Source organism: Vombatus ursinus, unplaced genomic scaffold (genome assembly GCF_900497805.2).
Source record: "Vombatus ursinus unplaced genomic scaffold, bare-nosed wombat genome assembly UNPS02014781.1, whole genome shotgun sequence".
In the NCBI taxonomy this organism is placed as follows: domain Eukaryota; kingdom Metazoa; phylum Chordata; class Mammalia; order Diprotodontia; family Vombatidae; genus Vombatus; species Vombatus ursinus.
In genome coordinates, this window is record NW_020954559.1 from 7,241,110 (window position 1) to 7,266,788 (window position 25,679).

Here is a 25,679-nt window from a genome sequence, read left to right on the forward strand (position 1 = left end):
GGCGACATTTGGAGGTGACACACGCAGCGTGGGCCGGAAGTGGAAGTGGCTGGAGCGACGCTGTAGGAGCTCCGGGGGAGGTGGCGGCGGTGGCGGCAGCGGACCGGGGCGAGGAGGCGGAGGCGGAGGAGGAGGATGAAGAACGACGGAAGAAGCGGCGGTCGGGGTTGTTGCACGCTTCCCGGTTTAGTGTTTCTTGCTACTTGCGCAGCCGAGGAACGCATCTGAGTAAGTGAGGTTCCGGGGGCGGGCAGGGGGCTGGGGCCGGCTCCGCTCACTGCAAGGCGGACCCCAGGCGTCCACGGCCCCGGGAGGGAAATGTCCTGCAACAGGTGCCAGGACCCGGAGCGGCGGGGGGCCGGAACGGGAGCCCCGAAGGAAGTGTGGTCCGTGCCTTTAGGCTCGCTGGACGGAAACCTCGTCCCTGGCTTATTTTCCTTTTCTTCCTGGATCGGACCCGGCCGAGAGGCGACCTTAAAGTGCACTAAGCGCCCGCCTCCGCTCCCAGGGCCGGGAGGAGAAGGGCTCAGTTTCTGGAGCGCGTTCGGTTCGAAGCCGTGGGTGGCTGCAATGAGAAGCTTGGTTACCGGTGATGGGTGCCTTCCGGGGCATGAGAGTCTGTCTGTCACCCCAGGAGCTACTTATCCTGCACCTAGTAGCTGAAAAGCCGTTTTTGGAAAATAAGGGCGCTTGTTATCGTGACTCGCATTGATGGTGGTGCTCCTCTTCTCTTGGAACTTGTAACCGAGCAGCCCCTAAAAACTACGTATGATTTGCTGAATTGCCGGCGCACTCCTGTGCCAAAAACTTAAATGCTCCTTGAGTTCAATTGTTCCAACTAGATTGACGTGTCCATAACGTGGAAGTCCAACTGCCTTTTCCCACTCCATTAAAGACAGTGAGGCAGGGGAAAGAAAAAAGAGAGAGAGAAATAGCTACACAGTTGTTTGGAGTGGTATGGTTGATGTTTCCTTAAAAATCTAAGTGAACGAGGTGAAGATAGTAATTTTGAGTGATGTAAAAATAAAATGTATCAAACATTTTAAAAGAAAAACATAACGATTTTCATAAGTAAAAATAATTTTGAGAAAGTCCTGAGGTAACTTTTTAAATTATCCCAATAAACCATACTACAGCTTGGTATATATATCATATAACTTGATATTTGTTTCATATCTCATTCAAGGAGATTTTATTACTGAAGTAGCAGTAAGGACCTTATTTGTCATTCAGTTGCTGTGTGTGAAAAACTGAGCTGGAAGCTGCGGACACAAACAAAAGTTTAAAAAACAAAACAAAAACCTGTCCCTACTCTCTATAAGCTCGTATTCTAGAGCTCATTTTCTAGTAGAGGAGACAACATGCAAACAACTATACATGTCCCAGATATTTAAGTTGTAAATGGAGGGAAGCACTGAGGGAAGACACTAGCAGTAGCAGGAAAGGCTTAAACAAGGTAGGGTTTGAGCAGACTTGGATCTGAGGGAAAAGAAACCAAGCAAGGTAGTTTCATATGCTTCTGGAGGATCATGTTCTGCTGGAGGTAGCCTAAAAGGGAAAGAGCATTGATTCTCAAATTCAGAGAGCTGGTTCAAGTTTCACCTCGACTTTATACTTCTGTAACTTCAGGCAAGTCACTTTCGCCCCCCCAAAATAAAACAAAAACAAAAAAAAAAGCAAACTCAGTTTCCTTACCTGTAAAAATGAATGGGTTAGAGGAATGACCCTTGACCTCCACTTGGCACTAATAATTTTAAGCTTTCATGAATTGGTTTAATTACGAACTAACAATGGAGATTAGGAGTTCTTAACCTTATTTTGGGTGTCATGGACCTCTTTGTCAGTCTGGTAAAGCCTTTGGACCCCTTTTCCAAATAATATTTTTAAATGCATAAAATGAGGTTCAAAGAATTGTGAAGGAAACCAATTATACTTAAAGTACATTCTGTGCCCAGTACAAACTATAAGCAGTCCGTGTGGACTGTTTTGTTCTGTTTGTGCATATGTATTGTTTTTTTTTTTTCTCTTGGATCTTCTTTTATCTCCCTAATAGTTCCTTCTCTTTTTTTTTTTCCTTCTTGCCCTTTTTAATGTTTGTATTTCCTTTAGGATCTGTCCAGAGATATTCCCCCTTCCTCCCCTTTATTTTTTCTGTCTTTATTTTCTTCTTGGTCAAATTCATTCACTTAGATGGATTCAGTTACCTTTACACAAATGACTCTAAAATCTCCATCCCCTATCTCACACCAAAATAACAGATCTGCATTTCCAACTGTTCACTAGATATTTAATAACTAGCATTTATCTAGTATTTGAAGATTTGCAAAGTGCTTTATATATGTTATCTCATTTGTTTTTCATAACAACCCTGGAAGGTAGGTGCTATTGTTGTCCCCATTTTAAAGGTGAGGAATCTGAGACTGACAGAGGTTAAGTTGCCTATGGTCACACAGCTAAGTAAGTGTATGAGGCTGGATTCCTCACAGATTGCCTACCAGGACCTGAGATTCAAATTGTCAGAAACTTTGTTTCCCTTTCTGATTTCCTTACATTTCTGTCAGTGGCACTACTTGGTCAGTCAGAGACCTAGCATTTAGCATAGTACTAGTAGGTTTCTACTATGTTTCAGGCATTATGCTGAGCACTAGGGAAACAAAGACAGACAAAAAATAGCCTTTGCTCCTAAGGAACACACATTCTTATGGGGAAGACAGCATGGAAACAACTATGGACAAACAAGATATATGCATGATATATTGCAAAGGCTTCTTGCAGAAGTTGGGATTTTTAGCTAAGACTTGAAAGAACCCAAGGGAAGCTAGGAGGCAGAGATGAGGAGGGAGGGAGTTCCAGGCATGGAAGACAGCCAATGAAAATGCCAGAGCTGAGAGACGGAATGTCGTGTGCAAAGAACCCAAGGAGACAAATGTCACTGGATTGAAGCGTATATGGAGGGGAGTAAGGTGTAAGAAGATTGAAAAGGTAGAAAGGGGCCAGGTTATGAAGGCCTTTGAGTGCCCAACAAGAGGATTTTATCTTTGATCCTAGAGGTAATAACCATTGGAGGTTATTTGAAATAGAGAAATGACATGGTCACATTTATGCTTTAGGAAGATTAATTTGACAGTTTAGTGGAGGATGGCTTGTAGTGGGAGAGATTCATGGCAGGGAAATCAACTAGCAAATTAGTGAAATAGTGCAGGTCTGAGATGATAAGGACCTGCACTGTGGTGGCCATTATATCAGAGAAATGTTAGAAAGGTAGAAACAATAGGGATTAACTCATTGGAAATGGGAAATAAATGAGAATGAGAAGTTAAGGATGACACCTAGGTTGTGAGCCTGTGTGACTGGGAGGGCAATGGTACCCTTGACAGTAATAAGGAAGGTAGGAAGAAAGGAGGGCTTGGGGGGAAAAGTTGAGTTTAAAATACCTAAAAGGGAGCTAGCTGAAGATGTAAGACTAGAGGTCAGGAGAGAAATTAGGGCAGGACAAGTAGATCAGAGGGTCATTTGAGATAATAATTGAAACCATGGGAGCTTGTGAGATCACCAAGTGAAAAACTGTAGAGGAAGAAAAGAAATAGCTCAGGACAGAGCCTTGGGACTTAGTGGGGGTGATGTGGATGGAGGTCCAGCAAGAGAGAAAGTCATGGAGCTGTCGTACAGGTAAGGGGAGAACCAGGAGAGAGCAGTATAGTGAAAACCTAAAGAGTATAGAATACCAAGAGGAGGATGATTGTGTGTCAGAGATTGCCAAGGTTGAGGAGGCAGTCTGAGAAAAGTCCATTAGATTTAACACAGAAGGTATTATTGATAACCGCATACAGCAATTTCAGTTAAATGATGATGTAAGAAGTTAGACTGCAGAAAGTTTAAGAAGAGAGTGAGAGCTTCCATTGTATACAGTGTTCAACTACATTTGAAATAGTGTTGTCATAAAAAAATTCAGCAAACACTTAAAAAACGTCTGTTACAATCTAGGCTCTGTGCTAGGTACCAAGGGTACAGAGACAAAAATGTGAAAACATTCTTGCCCTTAAAGAGCATATGTTCTTCTGTGGGGATATATATACACAGATAAGTACAGACAAAGAAATTTCAGCAGTGAGAGAGTACCAGCAATTGGGGAAGATTATGAAAGACTAAACTTTGCTTTAAGTAAGCTAGGGAATTCTGTGGAGTGAAAATGAGTTTACAGACACAAGGAGATACAGCCTATCTGAGGGGAACTGACATAGGTAGAAGGTGGAGTTACTCCACCTAGTAGGCTATTTTAGCCGGGATCATAGAGTGCATAGAGTTTGTGAGGAGGAGTAATGTGAAATAAGTCAGGTCAAGTTGGGGGGATCTAGATTGGGGAGGACTTTAAAAAGTGTGAACCTGAAGAGTTGGTATTTTTTCCTTAGAGGCAAGAAAGAACTACTAAAGATTTAAGTTCTAGCTTATGTGTCAACTCCTCCATGAATATTTCCCTGCCCTCCTCCCCCATTGGTTGATAGTGATCCATTCTCTTTTGAATCTCTTAGCACTTGCTTTGCATCTTCCTGAGGCAATTTATGATATATCATTTCATAACATGGTAGCTGCTGAATGTTAGATCATGACCTTCATGAAGGCAGGAAAGTATGCTTGGCTTTGGGGGCTGGGATGGGAGATGAGGCAGAAGATGGTTAAAAGAAAAATCAAGAACACTTTGCCCTTAAGGAGCTTACATTTTAACTTGAAGTTATCTAATCTTCTAATTAGGATTGTTTTTCAGACAGATTAGGATTTTTTTCCCATGACATTATCTTTAGGTTTACGGCTAATTATATTCAAGCATACAGCTAAGACCATTAAAATGGTATAAACTAAATTAAGTATAATCCTTGTGTAGATAATTAGTGATGGTTTATTCACATGTTAGGTTCTACACCTTTAATTTTCACAAGAGAATGTGCCTTATATTTAGGCCGGTCATTTCTGAGAGTTTCTGAATTGATTTAATTATGCTATATATAATGTGATAGTTACATATACATGTATTTGTGCATATATGACTATCGTATATATGCATATATACAAATATGTACAATGTGTGTGTGAATATATAGATATTTGGTAATAAAACATTTATATAGCACCTACTATATGCTACTAATAATAGCTAACAGTTATATGGCACTTACTATGTCACAGGCACTGTGTTAAGAACTTTACAAATATTATCTCATTTGATCTTCACAACAACCCTGTGAGGCAGGTACTGAAATTATCCCCATTTGTGACTTGCCCAAGGTCACATACTTATTACGTATCTGAGGCTGGATTTGAACTCAGGTCTTCCAGATTTCAGACCTAGCACTCTATCCATTGTGCCACCAGCTGCCTCTGTATGTTTATTTGTTGTGGGGTTTTTTTTTTTGACCTAAAGATTTTATTACAATGAGGAAAGAGGTGGTATATATACATTTACACTTACATTGTGCATATGTGTGTATACCTAATAGTGTTATATGCATATTTATACTAATTCACCATTCAGCAGAATTTATAAAGGTAGCTAAGAGTTTATGAGGGGCAGCTAGGTGGCACAGTGGATAAAAAGTGCAAGGCCTCAAATCTGACCTCAGATACTTACTGGCTGTTTGACTCTGGGCAGTCACTTAACCCTATTTACTTCAGTTTTCTCATCTGTAAAATGGGCTAGAGAAAGAAATGATAAACCACTCTAGTATCTTTGCCAAGAAAACCCCAAATGGGATCACGAAGAATCTGACACGACTGAAAATGACAGAACAGCAACAAAAAAGTTTGTGACATACATACAAAAAAAGCATTTGTTTGAACACAGTGTTTTTCTCCTTACCTCTTGTCTGGACCTACCTAGGATATCTTTGGATCATAGATCTAGAGTTAGAATGGATGTGTAGGCCAGTCCTGTCATTTTGTAGGTGACAAAACTGAGACCTAGTGAGGTGAAGAGATTTGTACGAGGTGACACAGCTGGGATTTGAACAGAGATCCTCTGACTCCCAATCCAGGGCACTTTCCTCTATAGCAGGCCACCTCTCTAAGGCAGCCCCAGGCTATTGGGCTGTACAGTGTCTGCCCCCAGATACAGTCTTTCTTTTCTCTTTCTCTGTCTCTTCAGATCTTACGGTGATCAGTCAGTAAATAATTATTAAGAACCTACCATGTGTCAGATACCATGTGCTGGGGACGCAGTGAAAAAGAAGAGAGGACCTTAGAAGCAACTCTGTCACTTTACATGTGAGAAACTGAGGCCCCCATAAGTTAAGTTATTTGTTCAGAGAGTCACACACCTAGTAGGTATCAGAGGCAAAATTTGAACCCAGGTGTTACTGACTCTAAAGTCCACTCTCTCTATTGTGCCGTGTTGTCCTGAAGGAGCTTACATTCTGTGGAGAAATTAAAGGGTGTGAATAAAATATGTGCATATATTGATTTATGCAAAATAAATTTGTTGATGAGAAAAGGTTTGTGTGAAATCCTTTAGGAATCAAGTTGGTGCAGAGGAAAGAGCACTGAATGTGGAAGTAGTGCTTTAAGGACGTACCTGAGTTTCAGTCCTCACTCTATCTGACTCTTGTTGGACTTCTGGCAAGTCTCTTAACCTCCCTTGATCTCAGTGCCCTCATTTGTAAAATAAAAGGATTAAATTAGATGATCTCTGAGGTCCCTTCCAGCCCTAGATCACTTCGATGATCCAGAAGGTGATTGTTGAGCTAAGTCTCAAAGGAAACTAAGGGTTCTAAGAGGAGGAGGTGAGGGGGGTGTTGCATGTTCCAGGAATGGGAGACAGTTCAGTGCATGGAAAGGGAATGGTGAGTGGAGTGTCATATATGACAGTGACTAATAAGGCCTTACTGACTGGACTATAGTTTTTGAAGGGGAGTCATGCAATAAGGCTGAAAAGGTAGGTTGAGGCCAGGTTGTGAATGTATTTCAGTGAAGGCAGAGGAGGTTATTTGCTTCCAGAGAGTGACTGAGTGGGAAAATAACGTGATCAGACCTTTGCTCTAAGAAAATCACTTGGACAGGTGTATGAAGGCTGGATTAAAATGCTGAGAGATTTGAGATATGAGGAACAGTTAGTATGTTTCATTAGTTTATTCTAGTGATGTTGAGAGCCTGAGGGTGGAGAGAAGGGGACAGTTGTGAGATCAGTGTCTGAAAGTTGAAACAAAATTTGGCAACTGATTGTGTATATAAGCCGATGGTAAGGGGGCAAGGATGACTGAGGTGCATGCACTTGGGTGATTGGAAAGGAGAGTGGTGCCATCAACAGTAATAAGAAATCTTGAAAAAGAGGTGTATTTTGAAGTAAAGATGATGTGTTCTGAAAGATGTTCTCTTTTCCCTTACCCAATTCTCTTCTCCATCTCCAGTTAAAACAACAACACACAGTTGAATGCAGTGCTGAGGAGATTTTGATTTAACACTTAACCCTATCTTTTATCCTCAGTCTTGCCTAGTTTTTTTCTTCCCCCTAAACCCCTTCAATATCCAGAAACTCTTTGATTCAGACTCTGAGTTTCCAACCTCTCCGTCCCGTAACTAAATATTCTTTTTCTCAAGAGAGGCAACATGATACTCTAGAGCAGTGATGTCAAACTCAAATAGAAATAGTGGCCCCTAATCTATACATAAGATCCTTTGGGCCACATATTAGTTTCAAAATGTGATATTACCTATGTTTTATTGTAACATTATTTATTTGGGAGCTACATGCACAGGACTCTGTGTTTGACACCTCTGTTGTAGTGCATAGAGACTTAACCTCAGAGCCACAAAACCAAGGTTCAGGCCTCACTTCTGACACATACTGGCTATGTGACCCTAGGCAAGTCATTTAACCTCTCTAGGAATCTCTTTAAGACTAAGTTGCCTTAAATGGATCAACCTGTATTGGTGAAGGAGTTTCCTTGTCCCAGATTTCCCTTATTGTTGCTCAGTAGTCTGATTGTATCCAACTCTGCGTGACCCTGTGGACCATACTTAACTGTTTATAGAATTTTTTTGGCAAAGATACTGAAGTGGTTTGCCATTTCCTTCTCCAGCTTATTTTACAGGTAAGGAAACTGAGCCAAACAGGGCTAAGTAACTTGCTCAGAGTCACACAGCTTGTAAATGTCTGAGGCCAGATTTGAACTTAGGTCTTCCTGATTGTAGGCCCAGCACTCTATCCACTGAGCCACTCAGGTGCCTAAAAATATCATCAATAGCCTTACACAGTAATAATAGTTTGTATACTATTAGCACTTTGCATTGTTGTTCAGTGGTGTCTGAATCTTTGTGACCCCCTGGACCATACAGTTCAGGGGGTTTTCTTGGCAAAGGTACTGGAGTGGTTTGCCATTTCCTTCTCCAGTGGATTAAGGCAAATAGAGTTGAAGTGCCCAGGGTCACACAGCTAGTAAGTTTCTGAGGTCACATTTGAACTCAGGTCCTCCTGACTGTAGGCCCAACTCTCTCTCCTATCCACTGAACCACCTAGATCAGTGAAATCAGATCTAGTACTGATCTCTTTTCTCAAGCACCAGTATATTCTAATATCCATTTAGAAATTCTATTTTTATTACATTTTATTCTTTTTGGTTGTTACTATTTTAATAATACTCTTTTCATTAGAAGCTTAAAGTATTTCATCTACATCACTGGTTAAATAGACTTTTCTAGCTGTATCTAGGAACTTAGCTGTGTTTAATAACATTGTGTCTGGGGGAGACTTGGTTCTGCATTTTATACAACTGATTAAAGCAAACTCTTTACACAACCTATTTATATTTAGTAAGCCATGGAATGATTAAGTAATGTGTAGGACACTTAAGAAAGCACCTTAACTACAACATTACAGCTTTTCGTTCTTATCATTGTTGCTCTAGTTTTGGCCATAAAAATGTGTTTATTATTCAGCAAGTAGTTATTAAGCACACATCTTAAAGGCTCCATTCTAGTTATGGGGTGGGGGAGGGAGTAAAAAAAGACAAAAATTAAAAATAGACCCTGACTTCAAGGAACTTACAAGATTCTACTAGCTTATTTAAATAAGATTTTTCAGATTAGATTATAGTTGACTTCTTTCATGATAACATGTACTGTCCTCTTTGGGTTTAGGATCTGATAGTCAAGTACAAGTGCTTAGACAACTGTTAAATAAATATAAACTAAGATTATTCCCAAATTTTTGTTCATAGCAAGTTGCCATTTAATTTATTGATAGCCAGTGACGGTTCGTTCACCCCATGTGATTATTTAATACATAATTTTTTTCTTGATTGTCTTACGTGAAATTAATAGAAAAATAGACAACGCATGCTATCCCCACTTTTTTGATAACTCATATCTGTGTCTCCATTTCAGATGCCCAGATGGCATGCTTTCTCAAATTTTCAATTCTTGGCTGAAAAAAAAAATATGGATGTTGGGAGCATGTTGAATCTCAACCTTAATTTAAATGAAATGTGATAGGAGAGAGAAGCATCTGGAACTGTGATTGAATAGTAATGCTCCCTCACCACCCACACTGTAGTTTTGGATACCTATACTTAAGGTATTTAAGGTTATAAACATAATGTTGAATTTATTTTCCAAGGGGAAATATGACATATAGTTGCTAAGTATAATATAAACTAAACAAAATGTCACTGAAGTGTGGAATCAAAAAATACATTACTACCTGTTATTGTGGTGTATATTCATTCTGTTTATTAAGAGGTCTGCTGTTATTGATCAGTAACCTTCACCTGAGTTTCCTAAATGTTGTGTTGCGATTGTTTGTTCATTATTGAAGATATTTATTTTTCATATGAATTAATAGTTTTTTAAGCAGTCCATTGGACTTTTATTAGCCATTCCTAAAATTATCAACACACTTGTATTGAGGCATTTGATACGAGTGAATATTAGTAACAAAAAATATATCAGTTCTTTCAATCATGTTTTCTTTTAATTTTTTTTTCATCTTCAGTACCTAATTTCATTTGTATTTCCATTAATTTATAGTAGCATAGACCACATTACTCATTAGTTGTAAAGATATACATTGTTAATAATTGGTTCTGCTATTGTAGATACAATTAAGATTGACATTTTAACTAGCTTGATGTAAATTTTTATAAGTTAAGTTTGAGGTTACATAGGTATAAAATGTTTTAAACTTTTCCTTTCACTCAGTATATGTTGGCGTTACAGAGGTGGATAGCACTTAGACCACTAGGTGGCGTCAGAAGGCCTAGTTGGGTGACTTCAGGTAGGTTATTTCTCTAAGTTCCTGGCTCCAAGCCTTTGCAAAAGTCTCAGTCATTCCTTACCTATACCTCTTTTACACTGTTAGTCACCTTCAGAGCTCATCTCAGATACCACCTTCTATATGAGACCTTTCCTGATTTCTCCCTCCTCCCCACAATTATTTTGTATATACTTATGTGGGTATATATTGTCCACCTTAGTAGAATGTAAGCTCCTTGAGGACAGAGATGGTTTCATTTGGTTCTCTGCATCCCTAGTACCTCACAGTAGGTACTTACTAAGTGCTTGATTTTCCTTATCTGTAAAATGGACATTATTGTTTTTGCTCTATTTCAAAAGGTTGTTATAATGATCAACTGGCATAATGCATGCATATGTATCTGTATGCAAACATATAAATATGTGTATGTTTATATTAAATAGGTCAAATCAGTACAGTAAAAAGACTACTGGATATAGAATCAGAGGACCTGGGTTAAAATCCTGGCTTTGCCACTTACTCCCTGTGAGACCCTGGGAAAATCATTAAATCACTCTGGGCTTCAGTTTCTTCATCTCTAAAATGAGGGAGTTGGACTAGATGACCACTCAGTTCTCTTCAGCTCTAAATCTATGATCTCATGCTTTGTAACTTCATAAAATATTATATAAATGTACAGCAGGTAAAGGAGTTGGACTAGATTGTCTTTAAGATTCTTAATTATGGTTTTTTTTTTAAATTAAGCAATTTTATTATTGTTTGAAGAAATAAAGGAACAGAACACAGTTTGTCTGGCAGATCATGCCCTGACATTTTATTATATGAACTGGTCATCGCCAAATACTGTGCATTTGATACACAGAAGTAGGTGTATCTTAATAGTGGGTACTGTGAAGAGATATAGTGAAGTGTGGAGATTTGACCCCTGACTTGAGTTGATTTTACATTTTTTTTTTTTGTGATTTAAAAAAAAAATTTACACTTAAATTCTCTCTCTCTCTCTCTGTCTGTCTGTCTCTCTCTCTCTGTCTCTGTGTTTGTCTGTCTCTCTCTCTCTCTCTGTCTTGGAACTGCCCTCTCTAACCTGTGAGTGGCCAGAACTAAACAAACAGAGCAGGTAAGAGACAGGACAGTCAGGACACAAAACAGAAGTTTAACTAATTTCAGAGTGAGGAAAATGACATATGTGTATGGACTCCCTCCTCCCTGCCCTCCTAAGGAGTGCTTAACATGCTGGACTACAGTTGGATTTTTATAGACATCCTGGGCTGGACCATGACATAATCATTTTAGGTCTTGAGCTGCTGTTTCCACAGGTCCTGCGCAAACAGAGTTGTCCCAGGACTGGGGGGTCATGACTACTCTGTAGGGTACAGAACCAGAGTTCTGTGATGGGAACAGGGGTACAGTACTTGTCAGTGACAGGGAATGGGGATTGTGAATATATGATGGATGGCCCTGGGAAATAGGGGGAGATAAATCCCTCAGTGAATGCCTGGTACTGGTCCAGACAATACACTTTGCCAGTGGGTGACAGCATCCTTAGCTGGAAGGGATATTGTTATGCCAAGCTCAAGATACAGCCTGCTTGCTGGGCCTTAGTTCTGGGGAAAAGGGTATCTCCAAAATATTTTGACATATCCCCCTTTTTGGCCAAAGGGAGGGGGTCTGAAAGAACTCCTACACTTACGGCCAATAAAGGAATGGCAGGTATATGCCACGGAATATTGCTCAGGGGGTTTAGTTCTTTGAGGGGACCTATCAGGGAAGTGAGTCCCAGGTAATTCATTGAGAAGAGAGGGATCCAAGAATGTCAAAGTGACAAAATGCCATGCTTGAACCAGGGCCTTGGTGGTTGGGCACATTAACAAAAGGAGAGATTTTTTAAAAAAAAATAGAACAGTAGAGTTAGCCCTTGTTCAGAATCTTGGGACAGTTGTTTCATCTGGATGTTGGCTGCTTCTGGATCCATTCACTCAGGAGCAGGTACTTGCTTACTTCAGATCTAGATTTAAACAGTGCAGTAAAGTTTTTCTCACAATTCTCATAATTACATAATTATATTAAGTCAGGTACAAATCAACTTAGAGGGCTCACAATGGACTAGTTCTGAGAAGGGAGATTTACATGTCACCAAGGTAACAAAGAAAACTTAAACATTAATATCAAGTCCCATCTAACAGAGGCACAAGCTAACAGATCACTCTCTTAGTCTGCGGCGGCAGATCCAAAACAAAGCTGGCAGAAACAGTTGCTTAGGGGGACAGACCGTGCAGAAAGAATAGTCCCAGATGTTTCATGTAGTAATTGGTCCCTAGATATCTTTTCTTGGACAGAGGGAAAAACTACCTTAATTTTGTTGGGAAAAAAAAAATTCCCTTAACTCTGTTTGAATCCAGACATGAGTTGTATCTGACAGCCAATCATGTAGTCACTTGCCTAAAGGCAAGGTTTAGGATTAACCAGGTGGGGATTTCTTTTTTTAAAAAGGAAATAGAATTAGGAAGATCCTGCCTAAGCCTTGTCCTAGGTTGTCTCCACAATTTTTCCCAGGCACAAACATCTACCTTACCAGCCATTAGACTGCTGTACATGCCATTTTCTCTTATTGGCATTATGAGAATTCAGATAACTATCCCCGTAATCAAAGCTTGAAACAACAATAAATTTACAGTCCCAGGAATTTTTACCTTAAATAGCAAAACTTCACTAACCTCAACTTAGAACTTGAATATCTTTCTAATGTTTCTGTAACAGTTAACATTTCATTAATCCTTTACTTCATACAGAAAATATTTAATAGTTGACTCATCTTTAATATGTTGAAGCTACATCTTTTAACCAGAGTATATACTTTCATAATAGTAAAAAAAAATTTTCAAATGAAAATCTGCTATTATAATAAATATTATTATTATTGTTAGTAATGGTAGTATTACCTGTTTTATAACTAAATATACTTCATTAAATATTTGACCGTTTTCATATATCCATTTTTTTTCACATTTTTTTAAAAACCCAATTCATATGTAATAGCATTCAAATTAGAAGGGAAGTTTTTGTCCAACAGCATTTCTGTTTTACAATGATCTCTCAAATTTTGCATTATAAAATTAGAAATACAATACAATTTAGAAATACGCTGATAACACTAACGAACTTCAGATGACATCAGTTGCATTTTCAAATTATCATTTAAAAATAATTGATCTTATTGCTTTTGGCATTTTAAAACCACTTTAAAGTTATCAAATATGGAACAATTACCTTCATTGAGAGAAATTATAATAATGTAATGCTTAGCATATGCTCGTTAGTGTGTTAAGCACTTTACAATCATTATATTATTTTGATCTCACAACAACAACCATTATTACCTTTCTCTTTACAAATCAGGAAACTGGGGCAAACAGAGATAAAATAATTTGCCACAAATTACACAGCCAATACATTTCTGCAACAGAAAAGGATGGGCTTACCAAGGGCAGAAGCTGGTTGGTTCCTCCACCTTGTTCTGCTATATAATTGGGTGCTTAAATGCTTGTTGAGTTGATTCGAACTTTGCCCACTTTATTTTGGAATACATTTTTCACATTGGCAAAGCCATTGAGTCAGAGAAAGAAGAAATACCGTTTTATATAATGAGAAAAATTAGCTTGAATCCCTGTTTCTCTGAAGAGATTCTTTTCCACGTGTTTTAAAGTATATATGTGTACACACACACACACACACACACAAACACACTCTCTCTCTCTCTCTCTCACCCTCACCCACTCTCACTCTCACTCTCACCTTTAAAGGAATTGAAGATGAAATCTACTAATTATTGGAATTATCAGAATATTTAGCTAATCATGTCCCATCTTTTGGGGGAGATGTACAGGTTAGATAGAAATTCTAGTTATGCTTGTAATTTTTTTTAGTTTTATATATTATTGTCTCATGATTAACATGAATCTCTATCAGTATTCTTAGGTGAAAAAAAAAAGCAAAAGTTTGGGAATAATCAATTGCCATATTCTCCGCAATCTTCTCTAATCAAGAAAGTGAATTCTTACTACAAACATGGAAATCTTGATGGTGAAATATGGGACTCAGGGGATGACCGTCCCTCATAGGTTCTAGGGTTAGCCTTGTGAGTCCCCAGATGCCAGAGAATTTCAAATAGAATTTTAGGAATTCTTCCCTGATTCTTGTGCTGAAGTGACATAAAATACATGTAATTGGGACTGGCTAGATGTTGGTTCATGATGAAAACATGTCCAATTTTGGGTGTGAAGACATGTCCAGTTTTGGCCATTTCTCTGAGATGAACATGGGAGGTGATGAGGATGTAGATTTACTAGAAGTAGATGGAACAGGTATGAATCGCCAGACAGTGATGATAAAAAGATGCCAGATCTGGTGTAAAGGAAAAAATGTCATCGTCAGGGTTTGGGGAAGAAAGATAATTTCATTGTAAAATTTTCATAATTGAGAGAATTCCTGCATTAGTAGCTCTAAAGGCAGATACTGTATTTCCCTCCTTTAATCCATTTTCATTCAGTCTGTTTTTAAAAGGCTTCACGAAAAATTGATGGGTACTATTATATGGGTCAGTTTTAAGTCAGCTGAGGCAGTAACCTTATCCGTGAACATTTTTCCAGACTTCCAAAGAAGTAATTGAGGTATCGGCAATGGACATAGTTGTTGCAGTTAAAAAAAAGAAAGTTTCCTGAGTCTCTTTACTGCCTCATAACACAGATACTGACATAGTGAGAAAACTTAGCGTCTTTTAAGTAGTTTAAAATCACTTCTTCCTGATTCGACAGGATAGACTAGAGAGAATTGAAAATGTTCAGATTTTAGTACAGAGAATAAACTGCTGAAGCAAGTTTAATTGGCTCACAACTTGAGCTGTACCTCTTGGAGTGTCTTCAGGATTGTTCCACTAATGTTTTATAAAAAAAAAGAAATCCACTTTACATTGTTGCATTTAAATGATCATTTGTTAGTGTTCCAAATGTTATCTTAGCTAAAACTAGAAAAGCCCTAATTTATAAATGGTTATGAAGCTTATACATTTGGTATTGTTTGACCCTTAAGGTTTTACATCTTAGTATACAGGAGGAAGAACAGCTATACATTATTGCTTGTCATCATGTACATTTAGACCAAATTTGTATTTGCCCTGTCAGTATGGAAATGAGTGACAAAAATGTACAGTACACTATTGGATTTTTTTTTTGACTCCACATAAGGTTGAATAAAAAACAAACTTCAGTTTGTTTTGAGAACTGAAAGTTTTTTTATGTCTTCATCCTTTCTAAAAAACAGTTGAAGACTTAAAAGAAAATGACCAGAATTAATAAACTGGGATCACACTGGCCCTATCCTTACCATGTGTGGCTCTCTCCCAAAGCTCTGGGCATTCTTCAGGATATTGTGCTTCTGGAACTCATTTAGAAAGTTCCCTTAGGAGTCTTTTGAATCTTACAAATACCCTTCAACTTTCTGGCTAAATAAATGTCACTCATCCCGAGAGACAGCATGGTAATAAAATGAGCACTGGACAGTTAGAAGACCAAGTTTCAAGTTATGACTCTTCTACTAGTTGTGTGGCCGTGGGTAAATTGCTTCACTTTTTCTAAACTTCCATTTTTTTATCTGTAAAATTGAAATATTACTACATTGACAGTCTATATTGGCCGAGTTTTTATGAGGAAAGGACTATTTGAATGTTTTTTATATATTGGGGTGCTTTTACTTAATCATTGTGTGATTTTACTTAATGGTGAGGGATAAGTAATTGTTTATTACCTTAATTGACTCGAGAATCAAATTTTCAGAAACTGTTTACTCTATTTTCAGTGGCAGAAATTGTTTTACATTACCAGAAGTGTTCTGCATGACCATTACACTGGGAACTAGAGCCCTCAAGTGACCTTAATTCTTAATTTAATTAATCCAGAATTCGGACACACAAGAAGCCTAGAGAATTCTGTGATTAGAATACCTTCCCTAAAGAGCTACCTATCTTAAAACAAAAGATAAAAGCTTAAGAACCACATTAGAAAGACTTTTTAGAGGCTGTCATCAGCACATATAGGTAGCAAAATAAGAGTGGGTAACCGATTCACTAGAAGACCTTAGCTAATACAGTTAAATCTTCGCTGGCATATATTAAATGGTTTTTTTAGAAGGTACATGTAATACTGATTATGAGTGTAGGTTAATTATTGAACTCCAACTTTTGCTTTCGACTTAGCTTTTGATTTATCAGAAGCTATCCTTTACTGTCATTCTTCCTCTTACGCTTCCTATTCGGAGCGATAGCATACAGAAATAAGTAAAATACAAATTAGAATATAGGTGCATAAGAGAAGCACAAATGAAGTGTTTTGAAATCAGTTGAAGAAAAAGATCTTTCAAACTGGTGGAATCAGGGAGGGCTTTCTGGAGAAAGTGGCATTTAAGTAGGAACTTGAAGAATAGGGAGGAGGTCAGGTAACAGTGAAACTTGGGATGTTTAGATCCGAATCAAAGGTAGACAATCAAAGGTGTTCCGGGTACTGTAACTGATTCAGTTTGACTAGAACCAAAATGCTGTATGTTTGTAGTATGAGACAAGATAGGTTGAATGTTGATTACACAGTCTTGAATGTTGAAAATTTAGACTTTTTTTTTTAAAGTGGAAAGGCAGGAGTAAGCCATTGAATGTTTTTTTTAGCAATTGTGTAATGTAATCAGAACTGTGCATTAGGGAAATCAATCTGGCAGTTGATAGAGGGTGCATTGGATACTAGGAGTCTGGTCAGGAGGCTATTGAAAGAGTCTGGATGAGTGATAATGAAGGCCTGAATGTTCACAACAGCAGTGGAAGTGGGGATGAGGGAACATCCTCAAAAAAAGGAGTTCAGAGGTAGAGTACTTGTTCATAAAAGGAAAGGAAGTAGTCACAGATGACTTTGAGATTAAGAGTATTAGGCAGTGAGGAGGGTGGTGAGCCTTTGTCAAAGGGAAATCATGAGGTGGAGTAGATTTCAGAGACATGATGATTTCACTTTGAGACATGTTGAATGGCCTTGAGGTATTAATGGAAGATCAAAATGGAGAAAGTGGGCAATAGTAATTATGATTATAGTGATCTGGAGAAAGGTCACAGGGAAGTTGATGTGGATTTGTGAGTTATGTATTGCCTTGCATTTTTAGCTATCTTTTTTTCTGTATATGTTTTGTCTCCTAAAGGAAATTGTAAATTTCTTCACATCAGAGACTCTGTCTTTATACTTCTTGTGTCACAGAGCACCTAGCGCAGTGTTTTGCCTGTAGTAGGGATTGTTAATAACCTCTCATTTTACTAAGTGTTGGTGGCATATGCCTGTAATCCCAGTTAGTATAAGGAGTCTGCTGTTGGCAGGTCTCTTGAGCTCAGGAGTTTTGATCTGCAGTGGGCAATGCAGATTGAGTGTCTGCATTTAAGTTTGACATTAGTATGGTGAGAGCCACAGAAAGAAAGATAAGGAGAGGAGACCAGATTGCCCTACCAGGTAGGTAATTGAGCAGGTCAAAGCTCACTCCTGTGCCAGTCAATAATAGGATCAGGCCTGTGAGTAGCCCCTGCACTTCCAGCGTGGAGAAGATGCAGAAGACCCAGTTTTTAAAAGTAATAATAATAACTTGTCATTTATTTAGAATTTCTGCACTGAAATTTTTTTAGTATAATGTTATTTTGCAATCTTGTTTAAGTGTAAGCTGGCTTTGTCACAAGTATGCAGTTTTCCTGAACTTGATTTAATATTTTCAAATATCCATTTCTTCTGTTAAATATAGTATGCATTCTTGTTTAACATATTTACTCATTGTAATAAAGTATGCTACAACTTGGTGGCAGTGTTGGTTTCTGGGATGTGGGTAAAGACTAATACATTTTTAATGTGTAACTCAATTTTGGGAAAGAAACTTTACAAAAGTAAACAATTTAAGAATGAGAACTACTTTAAATATTTGATTATCAGCACCATAGTGAAAAACATCTAAAGTATGCTTTAAAATTTTTTTAAAAGTTCTTAAGCCCTCGTATTTATCACTTTTAATATGTTATTTTCATATATACTTTTACTCTTTAGGCCTTAAATTCTATTCTTATATTTTTAGCATATGAGATTAGTATGTAAGACTAAATAGTTATTAACCATCAAAGAGATTCAGTGTTGTGTAGAGAACACAACAGTGGACTTAAAGTCAAGAAGATCTATGTTTCTGACACTTACTATATGACCCTAGACTAGTTAGTTAACTACTCTAACCTTAGTTTCCTCATCTGTAAAATAAAGGTACACTAAATGGCCTTGAAAATCTCTTTCCGGCTTAAATTTATAATCTTATGATATTAAATGAGGAAAATAAAAATACTGGTGGTAAGGTCTAAAAATGAATAATAGTACCACAAGATTGTAAGTTTTTTTGTGCTGTGAAGTAGAATTCTGTGATATGAAGGTAAGTTAAGACTTCAGTGTATTTTAAAAATACCATATTTACATTTCAACATGTTGATGAGCCTTATGGGATGGTCCTGTTCTCTTAATATCTTTCTAACTGTATTGGTTTATTTCATATTTTTAGTAGTTTTTTCCCCTCGACAATTTTATTCTATTTTTTATCTTACCTTAATTTTTGCTTGCTTTTCATTCTTTCTCAAATGATTTCTATATATGTATTTTTGGCATGCTAAATCACTGTTAGGTATAGTAGTGTGAAACCTTAAAAAAACAGTTTATGTGAAAGGTGAGTATAAATCATAAGATGATGAATTCCCTGCCTTTTAAGAAAAACCTATTATTTTATCAGTTTTTTTTTCAGTTTTAACATTTCTTAGCTCATTTGTAAGGAAAAAAATTGCTTCCAATATCAAGAAATACTGGTTTTGAAGCCCTTTTTAAAAAATTTATTGAATTGAGCTGTTAGGGCATTAAGGAAGGAAGAAAATATTTTTTCTTGATTTTTTTTTCTAATTTTTAATGGTAATTTTCTTATATAAAATAAAAATTATTCATATTATTCATATGTGTTCTTAATAGGAAAGCAGTGCTGCTTTTAACTTTGGTTTCCACTATAAAAGTAAAGTTGACTTCATAAATTGGTACATTTCACAAATGTGAGAATAAGGGGTTATAGATATATATTGTGTTTGCTAGAGTGTAGTAAGCTTGCAGAGTCTGAGAATTGATCAAGTAAAGGGGATAATTGAAAGCTACAAGAAGTAGATCATTTTAGGAACCAATTTATTATAACAGTCTCACTTTTTTAATACTGTTCTCTTGGTTTTAGTATTTGTTTCTTTTTCTGTAATGTATACTAGTTCTCTTAAGTGCTCTCTGAGATGAACTTTAAGAAAACTGTGTCCTGAATATGTTTTGGGTAACCATATTTATAAGTGTCTTAATCTGATATTCTAATGACTGCAATGGGTAATATTTCTACAAAGTTCCTCCTTTTCCTGTGGATCTTTTTTTGATTAATGCCTATGCACATACATTAACCTAAAACCTAATATTCTTGTCATATGTTGTAAAAAGGATGATTGGATGTTGTTTGTTTGTTTTATTTTATTTATTTATTTTGGCAATTGGAGTTAAGTGACTTGCCCAGGGTCACACAGCTAGTAACTATCAAAGTGTTTGGTCGGAGGCCGGATTTGAACTCAGGTCCTCCTGACTTGAGGGCTGGTGCTCTATCCACTGCACCACCTACCTGCCCTTTTTTTTTTTTTTTTTTTTTTTTTTTGTAAATGAAATACTTTGTTGAATTTTTGGTTATATATGTATATCTTTTTTTCTTTTTTTTAGGATACATATGGAATAATAGTTCAAGGAGACCTAAAATGGAAAAGTCATGGATGTGGTGGACCTTTGTTGAAAGATGGCTATTCGCCTTAGCTTCATGGTCTTGGGCCCTCTGCCGTATTTCTCTTTTACCTTTAATAGTGACTTTCCATCTGTATGGAGGCATCACCTTACTTGTGTTAATATTTGTATCGATAGCAGGTATTCTATATAAATTCCAGGATGTATTGCTTTATTTTCCAGAACAGCCATCATCATCCCGCCTTTATGTCCCTATGCCCACTGGCATTCCACATGAAAACATTTTCATCAGAACCAAAGATGGAGTGCTTCTCAACCTTATTTTGCTGAGATACACTGGAGATGATTCAACATATATCCCAACTATCATTTATTTTCATGGAAATGCAGGCAATGTTGGTCACAGGTTACCAAATGCTTTGCTTATGCTGGTTAACCTGAAAGTTAACCTTTTACTTGTAGATTATAGAGGTTATGGAAAAAGTGAAGGTGAAGCAAGTGAAGAAGGACTTTACTTAGATTCTGAAGCTGTACTGGACTATGTGATGACCAGACCAGACCTTGATAAAACAAAAATTTTTCTTTTTGGTCGTTCCTTGGGGGGAGCAGTGGCTATTCACTTAGCTTCTGAAAATTCTCATAGGATTTCAGCCATCATGGTAGAGAACACGTTTCTAAGCATACCACATATGGCCACTACTTTATTTTCTTTCTTTCCAATGCGGTATCTTCCTTTGTGGTGCTACAAAAATAAATTCCTGTCCTACAGAAAAATCTCTCAGTGCAGAATGCCTTCTCTTTTCATCTCTGGACTCTCAGACCAGTTAATTCCACCAGTAATGATGAAGCAGCTTTATGAACTTTCCCCGTCTCGGACTAAGAGATTAGCAATTTTTCCTGATGGAACTCATAATGACACATGGCAGTGCCAGGGTTATTTCACTGCACTTGAACAGTTCATCAAAGAAGTTATAAAAAGTCACTCCCCTGAAGAAATGGCAAAGACTTCATCTAATGTAACAATTATATAATATTCTTTTTCTGATTAATGCACTGTATCTTTATTTGTGCGAAGTGATAAAGAATGTTAATTTTTAAATGTGTATTATGTCTGTACTTGCCTAAAGAGTAAAATTAAACTTTGAAAGGTCTTTAATACTTCTCTGTGATGATCCAGATAGTTTTTACATTTGAAAAACTGTTATTGGAGTAGTTTCATACATTTTCATCAAACCTTTCAATATGGATATGTGTCCATATTTTATTATGCCAGTATAACGGAGACTATTCAAAAGTTCCTGGTTACAGCAGTGGTAATATTCTATAATCTATGCTATTCTTATACTTTGGGGTGGGGGGAAGGGAGGAAGATGGGAAGAAAAAGTTGAGATATCAAGTCATTTTTCAGTATTCTTCATTTTAGGAAATATTGGGACAATCATGGTTAGCAAACTATGTTCTGTAACTGCATATTTCACTTCAAGAATTAATACAAAATGCATGACAGTATTTTATTCCCCAAATTATGCAATTCAACATTTTTAATGTAAATAGCACCAGTAGTATACTAGTGTATACTATAATCTGGGTTATATCTATTTTTATGTAAACATTTTATTAGATGTTTGTCAAAAAGATGAACCATAAGGCCTATGTGCAGGGTGCCATTGACTTAGCTTCTGTGAGTGCTGAGGTCTTTTTCCCCCCCTTAGTAATAAATAGCAGCACTTATTCAACTGTAATCATAGTATTTCTGTTGGATACAACCAAAATCCTTGGCATGTAAAAATGGATATTTAGGATTTTACTGCAGCTTTGGTTGATTGTGTTTATCTAAATTTTTAAGCATTTATAGTCCTTTTGGTGGCAGAGAATTTTAGCTTATGTAAATATTAACAGTCTGTAGCTAGACATGCTAATAGCAGCCATAACAAAGATTTGAACTTTTTAAAGAACTGTCTTTGAAAGAACTTCTCATTATGTGATTGTATATGTTACATAGAAGAGTTAAATTTTAACCTTTATTTGAATTTTAAGTCCCAATATCCATGTAAACCCCAAACCAAAGCCAGGATATCAGCTCAGTGGATTTACCAAAAAAAAAAAAAAAAAAAAAAAAGAAAGAAAACATTGTGTTCTTTGGTTTCTTTCCTGCTTCATCTGGTATTAAAGAGAACAGTGTCTACATCAAATGGTAGATTTTATAGGAAGTATTTTATTTCTGTAGAAGTGGAGGGCAGAGAATTTCCTGACTTTGCCATAAAGCATATTTTCACAATAAGTATTTTTTTTATGGTTTCTAGTCTACACTATTTAGTAGGCTTAAATGGAAGTAGTATTTAGATATGTTTGCAGAAATATTTTCCCTTTGATTTTTGGAGTATTCCATAATGCTACCTTACCAAAAATGTAGCAGATGAGCCATAGATATGGTAAGTTGTTTTCAGTAATGTTTGACAGTTATATGTAAATGAGGTTTATTCATATATACCAACTTTTCAATACAATTTTTTTTAAACATGGTTCTCATTAAGTTCATATCTTTTCAATTTGCATTCCTTGACTTAATAAAAACAGCCATACCGTAAAGATTCAGTAAATGAGTAATAATTTTGACCTTATTTAAAACTTGTTCTATGAAGTTTGGACCAGAAATATTTTTCACAAATCACATTTTTGTAATACAATTCACTTCAATATTAAAGATACATAATGTATCTTTTTTTTACATAACTGAGTAATTGAGAAAAGTACTCTTCTTATAAGGAAAGTTCCCTGGTTTTAGAAAGTGTAATCTGTATGAATAAATTTTTCACCATAAAAATTTACATAGTATCTTGTCCATGTGCTCTCATTAAGTTTTATATTTTAATATCATTCAAAAGAATACATACATTTTTTTCATCAAGCTCTAACATTGTTACATAAGTTGATTCTAGGAAATTATCAACAAGTAATGATGTCCACATTTACACACCTACACTTAATCGTAAACACTGTGTAGGAATTTGTGTTGAAAACAAAACTTTTTCATTTATGATAAATGTTTCTCCTCTTCCCCCTTTTGAAAAAATTCATAAAAATTGCTAAAAGACAATTTTTTAAGGGTGCTAGTGTATTATGTCCTCTGTCTTTTGGAGGAAAAGCACTTCTGACTTCTATGATGTACTGAGCAATTTGTGTATGGAATTTGCTGTGTCTTTCTTTACTAGGTATTTGGGAAGGCATCTTCTAATCAGATGGTTGAGGGGGTGGGAAATAGTCTTTAATAGTACATCAAAGGTCTATGAAACTCATGGCAACCTGTTTTCAAACACATTTCAAGTTGTGTGGCCAAAAGTGTTCATCTGGTCATGACAAAATTAATAAATTCAATTATTCTCTTTAAGAGTATCTGTCAGAAACAATAGAAATACATATATACATTTTCTGATTTAATTATTATGCAGTAGTTGCCATAAGAATATTCCGCCATGAAATTTAAATTTAGTAAGCGATTGCTATTTGGGGGAAAATTATCTTAAAATATAGCGAAATCCTGTTTTTATGGATCATGTCAGGATAAGGACATTCCATTAAAGAATTATAAAACAAACCAAATTTGTTATTGTACCGAGACAAAATACCACAACAATGGAAGTTATGTTGCACAATAGGACATGGGAAACACACTCCTTTTAGAAAGGGAAATCTAGATAGGCTTCATCATGTTGGAGGGCAGCAATAAAATGAGTTTGATAAGCAAGAAACTTTACCAGCACATAATAGAAAGTCATGCAGTTAAAGTACTGTTGAAATACATAAAGGTCTTTGAGGCAGTAGTTGATGCTGTCACACCCTGGGCAACAAGTAGTTTTGAAATTATGTTGTATTTACTGTTTCTTTAAAAAAAAAAATCGGGGATGGAACTTGGATTAACCTTAGTTTACAGTGGATATTTTGATCACTTGATGATTATATATTTGTATTTCCAACTTCGGTTTTATGCATCTCTCTGCTATTCACTATTTCTGTTGCTGTGTTCTGGCTTGCTAGAATTGGCATACATTCAGTTCATTTGGCTATTCTATTTAATATTTACTTGTCAATACATTTGGTCAATAGCAGTAGAGGGAATAGATTTATTTTATGGTTGCAAGAATTAAGGCCATAACTAATTTTATGTAAATTTTTATCTTACAAAATCTGTTGAACAAAATTATATTTTGTAGTACTATTTTTAATTCCATTCCATTACAGTTGGAAGTGAATTTGAGATAAGATCATAAGCATGTCTCTCAGAAATCACTTTTTTTTCTAGGTCATGAATGGAGACTACTAATAAGGATTCTACGACTCCCTCGTTATTTTTGGCATCATTTATGAAATTTTGAAAAAAATGCAAATAATGCTTTCAGATTATCCAGTTAAATTGAGCTATCTTCCTTCATATCACTCAGGTAAAGTTACAAAGTGACATAGCACAAACATCTATTTATAAATCTCCCAGTTGAAAGGGTAGTCAGTGAAATGCACTTCTGTTTGTTTATATATAATATATGCACATCAGCATCTCTTGGCTAATCAAAAGTGTCATACATTCATTCATATGATGAAATTAATGCAGACTCTTATCTTACCCATGAATCAATCCATCTTGGCCAAGTGACACAAATATACCTCCATTTATATTTCATATTTTTAGAACTATGTATACTTTAAAATAGGACTATGTACAAGAGACACGTTACAAAAGTGCCATATATAAATACACATTTAACAAGGGAGAGTGGTATGTGGTGTTGAAAATGATTTAGAATGCTAGCAGAATTCCCATCAGTACAGCGTATACTGAAAATTAAATTCTTTACGTAAATTCAGGATGTGAAAAAATGATATTCTGAATTCATAATGTAAGTCATATATTTTTTCATTTTCTTGCCATTCTTATTTGAAATAGTGATGTAATGCATTTTATAAATTAAATTTAAACATTGCAGTATGTTTATGTGCTAACCATGGCAGTCTTAAACATTTACATTTTGATTTTTTACAATAAATTTATTTTAAAAAACACTTTCTATTTTTCTGTACTAACATATGCAATAAATTGATACATTAAAAGTTTGAGTAATGTCTAAAAAATCTGTAGTTGGTTGTTTTCATTTCCTGCTAATGTATTTTAAATTCCATAATGCATCATGTCTTGAGTTAATGATAAAAATAAATGTTCCAAGTTTATTGAAACAATTTAGCATTCTGTTCTGGCATTATAATGTTTTAATCTATAAGTTAGAATGTTTTCTAAGGTAAATTGCTTAATTATTTAGTTTAAGCTAATATTTAAATAAGTGTGCATTCCCTGAACATCATTAACTGATGGTAACAGGAGAAAGCCTAAAAGCATTTCCAGTATTTGCAAAAAGTGAACCTGGAATTGGAAGATTATAAATGTGATGACAAATTGACTAACAGCTCTTTCAAAATATCTTCTAAGAATTCCCTCTTGTTCACTTAATTATACCAATGAAAGGAATCATTAAACTTTTTTGGAAAAAAAATGTACAATAATTCACCAAGCCTTTGGGGTAGTATCCCCACCTTCCCTAGTACAGAAA

General features: G+C 36.2%; 1 protein-coding gene across 2 annotated transcripts; it reads left to right on the forward strand.

The window, feature by feature from the left end:
• The first annotated feature begins 89 nt into the window (after nucleotides 1-89).
• On the forward strand, nucleotides 90-25,151 carry LOC114046342 (protein ABHD13). 2 transcript variants are annotated; one of them, XM_027866648.1, is made up of 3 exons: nucleotides 90-228; nucleotides 20,065-21,098; nucleotides 24,383-25,151. In XM_027866648.1, exons 2-3 carry the CDS (start codon nucleotides 20,100-20,102, stop codon nucleotides 24,401-24,403), a joined length of 1,020 nt encoding a protein of 339 aa, XP_027722449.1. In that variant the 5' UTR covers nucleotides 90-228; nucleotides 20,065-20,099; the 3' UTR covers nucleotides 24,404-25,151. The 2 variants fall into 2 exon arrangements, with proteins under 2 accessions (XP_027722449.1, XP_027722450.1); XM_027866649.1 differs by lacking the exon at nucleotides 24,383-25,151 and having other exon boundaries at nucleotides 20,065-22,201.
• The last annotated feature ends 528 nt before the right edge of the window (nucleotides 25,152-25,679 follow it).

Coding starts and splice junctions, on each gene's coding strand:
- LOC114046342 (XM_027866648.1), top strand. CDS start 20,100: ATGGAAAAGTCATGGATGTGGTGGACCTTTGTTGAAAGATGGCTATTC. Junction 21,099..24,382: donor TGGCAAAGACTTCATCTAAT/GTAACAATTATA, acceptor TTTTTTTTCTAG/GTCATGAATGGAGACTACTA.